Genomic DNA, 17099 nt, shown 5'->3' with positions numbered 1-17099 from the left:
TATTTTACACCTGGATGTACCCAGATATCTTTGCTTAGTATGTATATTTGAACGGATCTAGTTAAATGTATTTATTTCTTTAATTTCTTTTGAAATAACATTAGTCTTGTAAAAACATTAAATTATATTTATATATACATATAGCTACATCACATCAGAGTTTTTTTATACTTGTGTATTTCACATAGTAAAAGAGTATTGATGTTAAGGACAATAATACAAACAATTATCTATGCTTATAAGATACAGTATAAAAGTTAAATAGATGTAAACTTATAGCAAAGATGTCACTCTTGTATATAATATTTTATAAATTTTTATTTATAATGATACTACTTGTCATCCTTATCTGGTACCAAGAGATTAAGATTGGCATCTTTAGTCGTTGATCCTATAAAAGTTTCCTCATCTCCGCGAATGGATAATGTGGTGACGGAAACATTTGTTCTTCTTTCATCCATCATTGCAGCCCTTGTCCAATTTGAACTGCTGCATTTTATACAACTATGCGAAGGTATTCTGTCTAAACTCACTGTTCTATTTCCACAATCTCCACATTTGAAGAATCTTTTCACCGCATCAGCAACACGCAATGGATGATTCTGCTCTTTGCACATTTCAGAAGCAGAAAAAGACGTATATTTACAAATTAAACATCTAACAGCTTTACAAGGAACCTTATAAGTAGTCAACATTTTCTCTTCCATTCTTTCTTTCATCTCTAGCTTATTGAAATATTTGTCTTGCTCTTGTTCATAAGATTTTTCAATGAGATCAGTATGAGCAGATTTAGTTTGCATCATTTCTTTAAATTTATCTGATAGTACATTTGATTTCTTTGTTTCTTGCCTTTCATCATTTTCTGATTCTCTTGGACGTTTTTTTCCCTTTTTTAGTTTCTCCTCTTTACTCAAACGTACTTTGTTAGGATCTTTAGGTTTAATTTTTCCATTTTCTTTAATCCATTTTACAGCATTATTTTTAGCTATGTTAATTTGTTTTTTAGTTATAGGCTCTGACAAATCTATCGTTCCTCCAAGACAACCAATACCTAAGCGAGGATTTGAAGATAGAGAAGACAAATTTTTGTTTCCTATATTATTATTTTTGCAGGAATTTAACTCTATTAACGTAGATGAAGAGGATGTCTTGTGGACCGAAGATGTTTGCGATAATACAGCAGCTTTCCAACCTCTCGACTTATTCATCTGTTCAAAGTCTTTTTTTATTTGTTGTCCTGGTATATCTGCTTTCACATTTTGATTTTTTACATTATCTAAACTATTGATAGTTGAATCATTAATCTTCTGGCTTCCTGAAAGTAATGCCAATCGTTTGGCATCTTTTTCTTCTAATTTTTTATTTTTTACAGCAACAACAGCATTAAATTCAGGCATATTGTTGAAAAATGATTTTTGTTTTTGCTGTGGTTTTTGTTTTAACATATCTATCGAAAATTTCTGAGTATTACTAAATGCCTGTAATTCTGCTCTGCGAGAGCATTTCTTGTATTCTTGCTTGATGTGATATAAACAAAATTCACAACGACTAAGATTTATAATAGAACTACATGGTTCTCCATTCTTTTTCCTGGACTTGCATTTCCCCATATCTTTAGATTTACCAAGTATCATGACCCTCTGAGGATTATCAACTGATAATGTTGCTAAATCAGAATTGTCTTTAGATTCCAAGACATTTGGATTAAGAATACCTATCACAGTCCCAATAGTAGTTTTCCATAGTGTTTTATATGCATTACTAAACATAAAAAGGCACACAGTATTCATATTATCAGATAAATCGCTTATTTTCCATATAGCATATGTACTTCCTTTTTGAGAAGTTTTTGGTGTAGATTTATTTATTAATACTCCTGCAATTACCCAGTCTTTCTCCATTTTTTCTGGATTAAGATGATATTTTATTCTTGATACGGTAACAGGTACTTTATCACTCATACGTGCTTTCAGCTCTGCTGAAGAGATTATTGGATTAACGATTCTTAATCCAAAAAATGGATCACTGTAAACATCTTTTGCTGTAACAATAGCATTATTTGTTACCGTATTTAAATTTTTATTGGTTTTTGTTGCACTAAAATCAAATGTTCTGCTGCTTTTACGTGGAAGTGGTCTATCCTCATCTTTTTTAATAGTTTCTTTTTTTAATAAAGTTTTTATATCACGTCCATAATTGGAATATTTTTGTTCCTCGAAGTAACGCCTGTCTTCATCATCCGAAGAGTCAAGGGTATCATCATAAACTTCACTTTTTTCCTGGGAATTAGTAGATTTACTTTCATCAGTTGTTTTAGGTGTACTGTCTAAGAAATTAAAGTCTAGTTCTTGAAGAGTTTCTTTTCGAGTTTCTTTTTGAGATAATTCCTGATTTTCTTCTGTATCATTATTAGCTAAGAGATCATTTAAAATATCATTTACGTCAGAATCACTATCATTATCCATTTTAAACATCTAAAATAAAATTATTTACTATAATAACTATACGAATATAACTAATATTTTAGCAGTTTTAAAAGTATTTAATTAACCTTTATTACTTACAAATTACACGCAGAAATTGTTTACTTTTAATACAGAAGATGTTAAAACTTAATCGCTAAAAAAAAATTATATCTTTAAGACCCCTTAATAGTCAGCTTAACGCGTTCATTATACAGGTAAGCAACAAGTCACGAGTGATTATCAAAACAGTCTGCCATCTTTCCCGCCATTTCTTAATGACAAGCTATGTTTTCATCGGTACGACCAAAAAATTGCTTCTCGAATCTGTTTCGTATTTGTAAAATTATCACGAGTAGATATAAAGTTTCTTTTAATCCAATTACTTAATATTGGAAACAATTAAGTATTATGCCTTTCTAAATAAATCGTATTAGTGGCCCGAAAATTGGACAAAATAGAACTAACCAATAAAATGAAGTATTCGGTATTACAAATAGATAAATTAATGTGTGCAATTTGAGGTACTGTTATATTATACGAGTATACTGCAAGACATCATACTCTAAGAAACATAGTACTTCTAAAAACTCTAAATACTAAATACAAATTACTAAATACAATTGTACGTATATATAAATCTTTATAATTTCTGATGTTGTTTGAAACAAATTATATCTTTTAAGTTCAACATAATTGATGAAAAACAGGCAGAATTAATACACCAAAATTGTTAAAATATTTGATTTGAAACGCAATATAATTACTTAATAAAAGATAGAAATATTTGCAATCAATATAGGTTAATAGGGAGCATTAAAGCTTATTTATATGTATCTATTAACGATTTTTGTAGCGTGAAAGTTGTCTTTTCATCAATCCGTAGCATGAAAATCGATCGGTCATATGAAAGATTTATTTTGGATATTGCAGTCTGTCTAAAGGATACAGAAATGAGTTTTGTGGAAGGAAAAGTAGCACCGAAATATCCGTGTGCATGGATTTGAAACGCATTTCTTATTCCTTCTCTGATTTTACAAGATGATGCGTGACATCCTTTATTTTTGAAATCAGTCTACCTACGAATTTGAAAAATGTTATAATCTTTTATCATAATACTGTTATCGTAAAGAAGCCGTTAAAAACTAAAAGAATTCAACCGAATTAATAAATTTGTAAAAGAATGCTCAATACGTTTGTGAAACCTTTCTTTACCTCATTCAGTAACAGAATCACGATAACAACGAAGTAGAATACACTTTTAGAATTTTTCTAAAAACAGCACGAAATTTTATTTTAAACATTGTGCTTTCGTATGCGTGAACGATTATCGAGCGAAATAAATAGCACGGCATGGACGTTCGTTTTAAGTTTGCGCTGCAGTAATCATAGCGTGCAAGTCATTTCATATTCTTTACGTAAGCCACCATCTGTAAGAGTAGTTGTATCTAATTGCCATTACACTTGGTGTTTATTTCATAAATAACAGGAATAACAAGAATCACGTCATCGATAATGTAATAAAATTGAAACAAATATATTTGATGATCGACAGTGGAAAAATTAGTATAATTTTCGAAAAAAACTCTTAATATATATCTACAAACAGTAGCGAATGATAATGCTATAATTTTCAGTGACTAAGAAGCATATGTATACTGTTACTCTATTTGCTACCGTGGAACCGACGATCGATTCCAGCAATAAGTCATCAATAAAACATATTCTCCGCTACACTTTACTACTGTCTATCGATCCTGCAGCTATATTACTTTCTTATTTGTGACGATAACTTTTCTCAAAGCAAGAATTTCTTTCTCTGGTGCCGTTGGAAAATCGTTTCTCTTTAATATATAATTTGCAAGAAGTGTCCACTGCTATATCTTCGCGTTGTAACGAACAGCGTCGGTTGGCTTATCTATAATTAAACCTCAATGCGATTTGTCTGAAAGAGAATCGTAGAAACAACATTGCACTTACATTTTCCGCCATGAAAATTCATTTTAAAAAGAAATAAACACTTTTGTTGGAAAATTTCGTTTAATATTATCTTAATTTGATCGTTATTTTTTTGCGATATCAATGTTGAAAAGTCAAACGATCCCTACCTAAATCGCTAAATCGTCCATATGCTTTCTACAAGGGAAGGTGGTTTCTCCAGATCTGGTTCGAAATAATCCGCGGCACGAGGCACCAATAGTATCCTCCACCTGCTAATCTCGAGGAAAGCTGCACGTTTCAAACGCCTTCCACCTGTTAGTCATGGGGAAAGCGTATGGTTACGAAGTTTTTCGAGTAGAACGGTGTAACACGCAGTGGTTCTCTCTTTCGTCCTTTCGGTTCCTTCGAGGACTCCGTACCATCTGCGTCCTATGGAAAATACAGATGTCTGCTATAAAAGGATAAATATAAGTAATAAAAAAAAAAAGAAATATATATTTCAGTTCCAGAAAGTAGTCGCGTGACAATGTTTCGTGCGGTTGAATACCTTTGGGAATTTCTTTATCGAATAGCAAAACGAGATATAGTACAATATATACATTAGTTTTCTAATATTTAAAATTAAAACAGTGGCGTCATAATAGCTGCTAAAATGAATATTCTTCCGAGAATAAATATTTTACACTCCGTTATGGAGTTTTACACTACGTTATATTCGTATCACCGAATAGATTATTCAGGAAGGTAATATACATATGTAGAATAAAAGTGGCGCGTGCACGACGAAATTCATGTATAAGAAAGGAAATTTACGAGCAGTAGTAAGTATCAATTTACAAACGATCGATTAGCCTTAGCGTATATCGTTGAACGCGTTGGTTCGCGTCATGGTAAAACGCGCGCTCCGCCGTACAACTGCAATATACACAACTGTCCATAGCAACGTTGTTGTCAACATAATTTCTACAAAGTAGCATGTTTCCTGGAATCGAAAGAGGCGCGTAGCGAAGCTGGAGAATCACTCGTTTTTTACCCTTTATTAACGAACTCGGTCGTGCCTCCGTTTGATAGAGGCAGAGCTTGCAATTTCCTCGGTCGGAGTCACCTAGAGCATCGTCGGAGGAAAAGGTAAAACATGGGAGGGCGAGTCCCCTCCAGGCGCGTGCCTTGCCCCTTGACCCCCTCGTCGTACCTCGTGCGTGACCCCCACCCCTGTTTGCCACCCACTCACCTACCCCGACCCAGTGGCCCGCGGGCCACCCCACCGCGCCCCACCCCTGCGCCGACAGCGATTCGACCCCGCGCGCGCACCCGTCTCGAGCGTCGCGCTCGTTCGCAGTCCGTCAGTCTATCGGCAACCTGCGTACCAGTCGTGTCGCAGTGCTTACGTAACAATATATTATTATTATTCTTACTTGCCTGACCGGTGTGTTGTTCATTTATAAATTGCGGTCTACGTTTTTTCGTTCGTCCCTCGCCGAGTTACTCGTCTTTGCCGCTCGGTCTCTACTCTAATTGGTTCAATCGACACGCAATTGTATACATACAAAAGGGTCAATCGTCAACGTTAATACATATACATATCTTTTCTCGATCAACTATACAAAAACACGCGAAGAAATACATATAAAATACAAGCACACGTAAAACACGACGAACGCACGCGCCGCGCTCGCGATAAACGCGCTCTACGTCTCCCGCGAATCGCCGTTACCTGCCTGTCTCGTCTGTACACGTCGTCGTGCGAGTACATCCGGATCCGGATCGTCGCTGTTCAACATCGTCGTGCTGGTTCATCTCCGTGGTCGCGTGATCGATTGATACGCGATTATTAATCAATATCGTCTACGATTATATACGTGTTATAAAATACGCGAAGAAGAGATAGCAGGAGAGGAATCTGGATAGCACGTCGCTGCTGCATGGGTTACTACCTGCGGCCGGTAAATGAACAAGTGTCGTCGACGAACCACCACTATAGAGCACGTTCTCTGGGTTCGGCCCTCCTCCACGGGCACGGTGTATCGATTGCTCTAAAATAGACGCGTGGGAACACCTGCAGGCTACATACACATTCTACCTACAGCTCAGACTGTCTGGTTCTCGCTGTAGCCCTCTCTCTCTCTTACTTTCCCACTGCATCGGTCTTTCCTGACGCCCTTGCACAGCTCGTGACAGGTGCAACGAGAGTAACGGTAGCAGCAGCAGCAGCAGCAGCAGCAGCAGCAGCACCGCGCTGTCGTAGGGCTGGAGGTGGTGGAGGTGGTGGCGGTGGTGGCGGAGGTGCAAGCGATCAAGAAGAAACGTAACAGGAAGCGGAAGAAGCGAAACGAAGGCGAAAAGAAAGAGAGAGAGAGAGGGTAGAAGGGCAGAACGGAAGAAAGTACAAGAGACATAGATCGTACGTACGTGGATATACGTGCGCGCGCGCGCTCGCCAACGGAAAGGAAAGGAGGGAAAGGTGGAGAAGGAGGAAGGAGGCGATACGCCTGGGTTTCTCGCGAGAAAAGGGTTATTTCCAGTGATACGTCCTGGAGGCGCCTGTCGTCTTCGCCGGTACAACCATAACGCCGCCCGCTTTAAAACGCCCGAGACGGGATACGGTGGACTCATCGCCGCCACCCGCTCGAACCGCAGCCCCCGGAAACCCCGGACCATCCAGCAAACTCGCTTGCATCATGGACGCACCGCTCTCACAGAGTATGGACTCCGTCAACACGGTAGCCACCGGTGAAGACGAGGTACGTGCACTAACTACTACACCGTACATTGTATCGTTAACGACGCGCCTGTGCATTACGCACGATCCTCTCTCTCCCTCTCTCTCTCTTTCTCTCTCTTCCTCTCTCTCTCTCTCTCTCTCTCTCTCTCTCTACATATATATAAATATGTACATATATAAATATATGTATGCGCTATGTATGTATTATACGTGTATGTACACCAGAGCCGCCGATTGCTTCCTCGTTTTCACCCTTCTCCCTTTCTCTCGCCGTTCGTTGCGCCGTGCCGCGCCGCGCGAGGCCGCGCGCGTACACACATTTGCACAGGGCATCCGACATACCTACTTCCTTCCTTCCTTCCTTCCCATCAACTTACCTCAGTTACCCTCCGTCCCACTCCTACGCTGCCATATTGCTCGTTTCTCTTCCTTCCTCGTTTTCTTCCCTCTTCATCTATATATTACTCTACCTTGCTCGCTCTTTTCATTGCTTACCTTTTCTCGTGTACATCGTATTCTTCCCTCCTCGTTCCTCTTTCCAGGGCTTACACGTCACGAGAACGCGCAGGCGCGTTGCACGCGCGAACTTTGCGTGCTGTGCTGTGTCGTGGCTGCCGGTGCACATAGTACTTACACGTATATACATACACGCGGTTCAGTCCTGTGCAAGCATGTGTATAGAGAGCGTTAACGCTACGAGCGTGTATATGGGCAGAGAGAAGGCGGGAATTCGATCGTGCACCACAATACACAGTGTGTGCCGCAGGTGACTCGTTTCCATCGTCCGCTCGATCGGTCGGTTGGCTGGATAGGCTGGTTTAGCAGGCCGGCTTCCTTCCTCGCAGCCGAGCACCTGAGAGAGTGACGCGCCACGCCAGACCACGCTTGTTATTGATTTTTCCGCAACGCGAGACCCGCGGAGGGCTCGCTATACGCTCTCTGTCACATCATATGCCGCTGGATTACGCTTCGTCACACGACACACGCATTATCAGACGTTACATAGGTAGCAGGCGACCGCGCCAACTGTTTTATTATCGCAGTCCTACGAAAAACAAGTACATACGCTTTGTTCGTCATAGAAAACCCGAAGTCTCTTATATAGAATCCTGGATCGTGCTTGCTCGTGATATATATTGGACGGTCGTTCGAGTCGCCGGTTATTAGCTGCAGGCACCTGTCTCGCCAATTCTCGATTAACTTTCACGAAACTGTCGGTCTTGTATACCAACTTATGTGACGCTTACTAGTTGTGTAGCTGCTTTTTGATCGAACGTGCAGCTTCCAGTGCAACGCATCGATCGCTATCGATATTTGATCAACACGATGACGCGCGAAATTTGAATAACACATCGGGATAGAATTAATATATACGTCGGTAAATTTTTCATCGTACGCCAACGTAATCCTTTTCAAGGAATACCCACTACGTTCTATCGTATCTTAACTCGTATTACATCGTTCTAACGTCCCTTTTACGCGACTTCTTCACCTTCTAGGGACAAAATGGAGTCGCTGCCCGTAATAGAAGCGAATCAAAGACGATTTATTATTCACGCTATAGAACTTCCCTTACTAACGTCACTGAAAAACAGAGGGAACTTCTCGCGACGCGTTCGAACGCTTTACACACGATCGATTAAAATCGAAGGAAAACCGAAGCGTTTGAAACTCTTGCCTGCGAATCGGATCGTAAATTGTTAATAGAGCAGGGGCGTTGCACAACCGTGTGAAATATCGCGATACTTATTTTCGAAGCGCAACATTCGCGGAATTATTTCTGGCAGTTTGTTTCCTCATGGTTAGTGGTGGGATCGAGTTTAACATGTACCTACGTACTTATAAATCCGAATCAATACTCAAGGCTCGTACCGTTCGAATATTACTCATAACATATAAATAGTTGATTCATCGTACTTCGCGAAGTATTCGACCTTCGCAAGCTGCTTGCGAACCTCGAAACGAGTACTTGCGAGTTTCAAAAATCTACTTACAAGCACTTTGATATCGGAACTAATCGATACTCCTCCGAGTACCGATCGAGTCGTGAAATTCAGAAATACGTATGTCCTGTTTATGCCTTTACAGGCTGCATGTGATCGATTATTATCAGCGTAGAATTACGATAGCAGATTTCAATGATAGTCGGGAAAAATACTTTTGAGAGAACGGAGAATTTTTGCTAAGACGTTCATATAATTTCGAACCTACTCGACGATTATTCTACTTGACAGACCTTACTTCGTTTCTCAAAGTACTCACAGGGGGTTTCAATCTGTCGCGTTTAACCTTGCTCCTATATCATCCGAAATGAACATTATATATCAATAGATATTATTAACCTTCCAAAGGTCGCGGTTGATCTGACAGATACGTGTAAAATTTGATTCTAAATATCTTTAAATTCGTAATTGTTCACTCTTTATATTTATATATATCTTCCATATACTGTAAATATACGTATATATCACGTTTCGTATTAATTTTAGCACGACGAAGGACTTTTCATACATATCTGTACGGTTCTTTTTTCGCAAAAATAAGTACTGCAGCATAGATTTTGAATTGTCGCATCTCTCAGAATTTTACGACCTCGGCAGGGATAAAATATACACAGTTTTCAAATATTTGCTTTTACTATTCGATGTAATTTCCGTATCTTGTGCGCGTTTCACGGTTTTTACGAATAAAATAGTTGAAAAAAGGAAGAAAATGTCGGAAGAGATACAACGGTGAAGAAGAAGAAGCGAGGAGGAAGAAGCAGGATTAGGTTTGATTCCACTGGAAAGCATCGCTTCGCTTTTACATACTTGCGACGTATTCGAGTCTGTGTATCGTTACTCGTGGTTCCAACGCGTTGTCCTTGATGAACCGAAGGATAGTTCGGCCGATGTGTATGTGTCGTTCGTTTCGGTCACGTTTGTCGCGATCGTTCGATCGTACGGATCGAGATTTTAGCGCGGAGAAAATCACGATTTTCTCGCACGACCGGCTTTGTCGGACGGTCTGTCACGTGGATCAGGAAGAGTGGATGTATCGAACGGGAACGACGACACGAGAGCAGGAAACTTGGCCATCGTTTTGCTCGGTTTCCTTTTACGATTCCTTTCCGTGCGTGCTCTTCCGCATTGCTCGCAAGCAGGAACATCAACGCTCGATTAGGAGGTTATCGACGGAGATCGACATTGCTATTGACGGATCGTTTACAATTTACGTTCCGAAGCGTGAACGTTGTTAACTAGCGAAAGACCGGACAGTAAACATACGATGTGTAAAAGTTGCGCGGATCGTGCAAAGAGCTATACGAAATGTAATTTTGGAAATTCGAAGTTAACGTAAATAGTAAGCTCTCGTAGAATCGATCGATAGAATTGAGATTCAAACGGTCGATGAATAAAGCGTAAGATCAATGGGTTCGCGCAAACGCCAAACTACATTTACCTTTACCTCTGCTCGCGCGGAAACATTGACATTTTTTCTATTAAACGACAAAGGCCATCAGAGTCAAAAGTATTTTACTATTCTAAATCGTACGTACGATGTTATGGCTAGGGGTTCGATGCAAACGACGATACAAATGAATCACAAATCGTCAAAATGTCGATGACGATCTACGAATCGTGAACAATCCGGCAGAAAAATCTCTTTGTTTCGCATATCAGCTGCGTAACACGGTGAAATCCGAGTTCTTCGACTCTGGTTTCCGCCCTTCACCGCAACCAGCGAAATAAGCCACGTAATAAAAGTTATACACTGTGTAGCTCGGGTCGTAATTAAAATTTAGCCGGTGATCTTGAGATAAAAAGCATGCACAGGTTTTTTCAGGAGAGCGAAAGGGTAGAGTTGCGCGATTTTTCCCACTGTTCGCCACTGCATCGTTGCTGGCTCCTCTTCGCTGTTTGTCCCTTCTACATTCCCCGCTAGCCTATTCAAGGAAAGTACGACGGGGGGAAAATTTAATTCTCGCCACGTCACGGATAAAAACGTATTTGTCGCGTGATGGGTCCATGCGTGAATGTAACGAGGAAACGCTTTTACATTTCCCACGACTATTTCGCTGACGAAATTCGCGAAATGGCCTCACGTTTCCCCCCACTGTTTCGCCCATCAGTTTGCTACGAGACCGAAATAATATTCCACGCTTGTTGTCGAATTAATTTGGTCGAGCGCAGACGAACGAAATTCTAAGGAGGAAAAGACGGATAGATTATGCTTTATCGGAATAAGAACGATCGAAGTTGTCGCGGATGAGGCTGTACGCGCGTTAGCGACAAAACTGTCGCTTTAGCATTTACGTATACTGTAAATTACACGAAGAATCACGAGAGCCTTTTATTATCGCAAGGCGTCGTTACACGAAGAAGGAATTGAATTTTTGATTGCTGCGAGTTAAGTAGCTAGGAAACGTCGTTCTGCGTCGTCAAATGCTCTTTTCCTAAGCGACAAAACTGTCGTTAGCGCGCGACTGGTTCTTTGGTTGCCGACGAACAGACTGCGGGCTTTTACGCGTTTGTACCAAGTTCAAAGGAACGTATAGAAAACGTACAATAGAATACATGGGATAGGTAAAGTATAATTTTTAATAGACGAACCTCACCTTACCTCGCCTCTCTGATAGTTTTACCTCTCCTCGTTGAGTTTCTCTTCGTCATAGATATAGAAGGATCAAATTTTATGTACTTTGCAACTTGCTATTAGCTTTTTTCTCATAGTCTTGTGTATGTCATTATAGGGAACTTATGGTCTTAATTCAATTAGGCGAGGCTTGCTTGATCGTAATGGGATAAAAGTGTTGGACTTGTTTGCTTATGACGTTACGACTCCTATTCTTGTTGATACTATTCTTGAAACGTCCATACCGTAGATCATCGAATTTCAGTGATCATCGAGGAAAAGTAGCGTAGCACGAGTCGTTCGTTTGTAATTAATTGTTTCTCCTATTTCCCATCTCCGTTAGGATGTCAATAGTATCTACTCTAGGAACGTCGATGAAATCGTTTAATCGTTAAAATGACGGGAATATATCGCGATAGAAGCTCCGACCGTATCGAAGAAGAAAGGGAACGTGCAGCTTAAATCCTTAACGTTTCATGTCCCAGTCAAACCCAGTCTATTCGTCTGTCAAGAACGAAACAACGTATTAGTTTTATTAACTATTCGCCGGGCGTTTACACGATCGAACCAAAACTGTAATACACAGTCTTTAAATTAATCGCAAGAACGTATTTGACGCTTGGAATTACGCAGTGGAATGATAGCCCAAACACGTTTATCCGGCGTTGTATGATGAAACGACGATCGATGAGCATCGATGAGCATCGATGAGCATCGAATTCGCATATGATAACTGGAAGGTGTGAAACGACGATCTCTAGATATCATTCCGACGGTTTAACCTTATCGCGTTCTTTCCATCATTCTCGACCAACTGTACGATTTCTTGCGTTAAAAGATATCTCGAGTTTACAGAAAATATCGGAAGAATCGCCATTGTTACGCGTGATTTCACGTTTCAATTTCACGTTAGATATCTCCTGAAATCGTTAAGAGTCCTCGTTGGTCGATAAAATCAGAGCGAGACTGAGATATAGAAATTCGCAGTATCGTTTAACGAACTCGCGGTTGGACGCGCAGTCAATTTGGAAAATAAGATCCACGCGGTGGAACTTTGCTTCGCGGTCAATTAGCTTCGAATGGGCCCGTTGGAATTTTTAACGTTGCCCGGAAATCGGTGCCGCGTCTGGGAAACACGTGGAGCCGATTTCCGCCACGGGGGAAAAGAGAAACCTGCCGCAAGAAGTTGGAGAGTCGTACGAGAATTATTTTAATGCCAGACGTTTCTCCCCCCCCCCCTCTCTCTCTCTCCTCCCTTTCTCTCTTTGGAAAATGTCTGCAAGCAAGAAACGATTCTCCATCGAATATCGTGCATTTAAAATTGCTACAGTAATTTTCAAGTATTAACGTTGCATACATGGAAGCAGAGTTAAGGGAAGAATAGTTTAAACATCGTTATACGAATATTTCAACGCTTTTTTAAATACCAGTTTTTAGTACCAAAAGTTGCGTTTCGAAAAGAATAAGTATTATACATATTTACCAAGGTTTTTATCTGCGTAGTTGCCTTCTTTATTTTCCTATTTTTTATCAGTACACACGTACAAGAATTTGCATATTATCAAGGTGACGTCAGTGGAGTACGAAGAAGATCGAAAGTGGAAGTTAAACAGAGAAGAAGTTCGTTTAACAGCGGTTCACAAGTTTTAGGAGTCGAAATAGGATTAGAAATAAAAATTTATCTTACCAGAAGAGACGATGCGTACCTAGATTTTTTTATATATATATATATTTTACAATCTTTATTGCCTATTCTACGCAAAGAACAGATTTACTTTTCCGAGAAACTTCTTTCCTAAGCATACGGATGATCTTCTTAGATTATATTTTATTTTTATTCTTTAATTGCTAAAATAGAAGTACAACGTTTCCCTTAGCTATATTATTCGGATGAAAATAGCAAGTAGGTTGGTAGGAAAAGCAAGCTACGTTGTTTTCTAATCAGAATTTCGTTGTTTCGAAATACAGAAAATTTCCATGTTACGATTGCGTAACGTAAAATCGCTAGAATCGCGGACCGTGGCCGATTGTATAACGATCAAAAACGCTTTCCAGGTTTTTCACGCTCTGATTCGCATTTTTATGATGTCTGGACGCGTTAGGGATCTACCCTTTGGAAAACGTGGCGAGTGCAACCAAAGAATTAATTTTCTACTCTGTCGAGGACGAAATAAAATGGGGATTAATTTTGCAACACTTCTTGCCTTCTCGGTTAATATGGACACGCTCGATAATCAATTCGCTCGAGGTGGTTGTTGCGCGTTTTAGCTTTAGTCGAATGCGTGGAAATATCTTTCTTATTCGAACGAAGGAAACGAACCGAGTATCGAGAAATTAACGGATAAAGGTATTCGTACAAGAATCTAGACTATGATTATTGATTTTTGTGTCTGGAAAACGCTAGAAAATGTAGGAAACGTAATCTCGTTTCGCATCACCTTTCAAAATATTCTTTCACCAGTTTTATACGAATAAAAACTTTTTAGATTAGAAAGTTTAGGCGTACAATTTTTCCACGATGTACGTTGAAATTGTCGCGTTATATCGATCGATGTTTGATTAGTTCATAATGTCTATACACGCTAATTTATTTTCACGTTCGTTAAACTGCGTCCTCGTTCAGCTACCGTCGGCATATATTTTACGTAATTAAATTTCGAACAGCACTCGCATTAATATCAAGTAAATCTGCTACACAAAACCAACCGACCGTAAATAACAAAATTAGCGATACGTTCAATTTAATTTTCAGTTCTATGCTTCGTGTAAAATTTAGCTTTCCACTGTGTACACGCGTGTAGTATAAACTTTCATACGTCTACGTTATAATCGATCAAATGGGCATCACGTTCGAAAACAACGGGCACCAATCATTTTCCGTTCACCCTATCCGTTGTAGGGTTAGTACGTATTTCTCTATTGCATGTTCGTTCCTTCAATTATACGAAACTTTCGAAAGCACCGACTGTTTCGCCGTAGAGGCGAACTTGATCGTTTCCCGACATAAACTTCGTTTCAACTCTATCCACAAAACCAAGGAATTTCATTAAATCGCACGGGATCGCGGCGCAATTTTTTCCACCTTCGTGTTCCATTCGCGAAAGCTACATCCACCGGCGATTGGATTGATTCTTTGGAATTAGATTCCGGCTAGTGGAACTCCGAAAATGTAGATTATCGTTGGTCCGTTTGAAATTAGTTCAACAATTTTTGCAGAAAATGAAAAATTAGTTTTTGCCAGATAAAGTGGCTTCGCTCGATATTTCTTATCAATTCTCGGTCGTATATTCCGTTGCGATAGACGCATCGATGCAAATGTTGCTCTACCTATTAACATGGAAGAATTTAACGTAGGGACTTTTGACAAGAAATTAACGTTCGTGGCAACCGCGCGATACTCGCGATCGTGCGTCTCTTTGACAAATCCCACTTTGACAAATCATTGAAAAATTCCACGTATCACGTTTTATGGAAATTACGCGGGATAAGGATCGATCGAGCGCTTCGACAGCCTATGAATTTGGGAAATTTCAAAAAGTCAAGCTAACCGCCTTGGTCTGTAAACGGCTCGTTTACCAAAATCCACCGCTTTGCCACAATTTTGCCATGCAGAGTGCGATCGAAGGTACACGCAACACGACCAACGTCGGATTTATTCGTGCGTGCGAATGCGCTCGAATTTCGGTTAATTTGCACGCATTAACGTTTACCTTCGAAACATTGAAACGTCGGTCGCAAGTTGTTGCGCCCGAGGTAGATACACGTGTAAATTAGCGCAACGCGACTAGTTCTGGACAGCGACGAAAGGGAAGAGAGAGAAAGAGAGAGAGAGAGAGACGGATGCATACGTGTACGAAATGCGGCAGAACAGGATGTGGAACGGGTTAAAAAAGAGGGAGAAAGAGGGAGGATACGTGGAATCAGTGAGCGGTTCTCTTTATGCACGCACCTGCACACATCAATGAAAGTTAACGCATAACGTGATACCGCGTTCAACCTACAGCTAAGAGGATAATGCCGTTATACCTCGTGTCCGATAGCTATTTGCCCAGTGAATTTGAAATATCTTTGTCGATTTTTTCACGGGCCGATGCAACTTTCACAGAGTCTCGCACTCACCGTAGAAACGGCACTTGCGCATAAATCCCAATGATTACGTTGCTTTCTTCGTGCGTTTTCCAGCGGATTTTTGTTAGACGCACAAATCGGATTCTGAAAAGGACGACGAACCAAGTTTGAACGAGGATCGATGGATTCTATCGGAGTGATCGGTTTGTCCGCGTGTAACTTGGATCAGTTCAGAGGTAATCCTTTCCTTCGTATTGGATAAACAGGTTAATTTTTGCCAGACGAGTTTTCTTTACCTCTTTCTCTTTGCGCTTGTATATATTATAAGTTGGGTCGTGCCATCTGAATTCGATATCCAGTCTCCCATGAATCTATAATTCGTTCGACTGCGTCAAAATCAGAATATTCCGTTTGATCGTGGATGAAAAGGTTGATTTTCGGAAGAAATGTTTCCTGTAACTTCTTCCCCCTTTGTTCCTCTACAGGCCTATGATTTGTATTATTTAATTCAAATTTGCTATACTAGTTCCTAGATTAACAATTCGTTCCAACGCGTCACGACATTTTACTTAGTTTAAGAAGTTAACTCGAACAATTGTCTTCCCAAAGATAAACTTTTTCTATTTCTTTCGTCTTTCACTATTCGTACATATATGTGCGTTCTTTTACCTTGTCCAACGAGCAGACCAGGATGCAGTCTCCAAGTACGGGATAAAGTTGCACTCTCGGGGAAAATTCGGTTTCGAGGAAGCGGCGAGCGTAGAAGAAGATCGAGTACTTGTTTCGCGTTTGAGCGTATGCGTTTGATCGTCTCGTGGATCGTTCGGGTAGGTCAGACGGATGGGAAATTGCAGAAGGGTGGAAGGTTGTCTGGTTTGATTCGATTTGGCAGGATTTATGGGAGGAATTTTATTTTCCTAGAATTAGCTCGATTTTTCGACCGCCAACACTAGTTGACTAGAAAAGAAGAACGTTGTTAATACGCGGCCAGTTTAAATAACTCTATTATCGTACGATATTCGGAGTATTACTGTCTAACGTTACTACAACTCTTATGACGCTTGAGTATTTTACAGAGGGAAGTTAAGCGCTCTTCGAAAATTCTTTTAAAATTGGACTTTCTATTCGCAATATAACTTCGAGGAGAAAATGTCGATTACGCGAGATTAAAGTTTCTGTTATTAAATTAACCGACGATTAAGTAGGTACGAGATTAAGTTCACAGCTGGATTTAGTAATTCCAAGCTTTGTACCGCTTTAAAGAGCAAGTCGCAAACATCTTTAGACGTCTA

At 40.0% G+C, this 17099-nt stretch overlaps 2 protein-coding genes across 7 annotated transcripts in view; one reads left to right on the top strand and one right to left on the bottom strand.

The window, feature by feature from the left end:
• Window positions 1–104: 104 nt before the first annotated feature.
• On the bottom strand, window positions 105–6246 carry LOC126863352 (protein MCM10 homolog). 5 transcript variants are annotated; one of them, XM_050613459.1, is made up of 5 exons: window positions 6118–6246; window positions 4571–4832; window positions 3678–4407; window positions 2565–3541; window positions 105–2474 (listed from the first exon to the last, which is right to left on the bottom strand). In XM_050613459.1, exon 5 carries the CDS (start codon window positions 2472–2474, stop codon window positions 333–335), a length of 2142 nt encoding a protein of 713 aa, XP_050469416.1. In that variant the 5' UTR covers window positions 2565–3541; window positions 3678–4407; window positions 4571–4832; window positions 6118–6246; the 3' UTR covers window positions 105–332. The 5 variants fall into 5 exon arrangements, with proteins under 5 accessions (XP_050469416.1, XP_050469495.1, XP_050469582.1 ...); XM_050613538.1 differs by having other exon boundaries at window positions 2565–3892; window positions 4235–4407; XM_050613625.1 differs by having other exon boundaries at window positions 2589–4407.
• Window positions 6247–7001: 755 nt separating this feature from the next.
• LOC126865674 (protein couch potato) overlaps window positions 7002–17099 on the top strand; it is a 199057-nt gene continuing 188959 nt past the window's right edge. For both annotated transcript variants that reach the window (XM_050618589.1, XM_050618503.1), the window contains exon 1: window positions 7002–7144. In XM_050618589.1, coding sequence (XP_050474546.1) covers window positions 7082–7144 — 63 coding nt within the window. In that variant the 5' untranslated portion in view covers window positions 7002–7081. The remainder of the gene's footprint in view (window positions 7145–17099) is intronic.

The sequence above is a fragment of the Bombus huntii genome, chromosome 1 (assembly GCF_024542735.1).
Source record: "Bombus huntii isolate Logan2020A chromosome 1, iyBomHunt1.1, whole genome shotgun sequence".
Classification (NCBI taxonomy): domain Eukaryota; kingdom Metazoa; phylum Arthropoda; class Insecta; order Hymenoptera; family Apidae; genus Bombus; species Bombus huntii.
This window is presented reverse-complemented; position numbering and strand designations above follow the sequence as displayed.

Coding starts and splice junctions, on each gene's coding strand:
- LOC126863352 (XM_050613625.1), bottom strand. CDS start 2,474: ATGTTTAAAATGGATAATGATAGTGATTCTGACGTAAATGATATTTTA.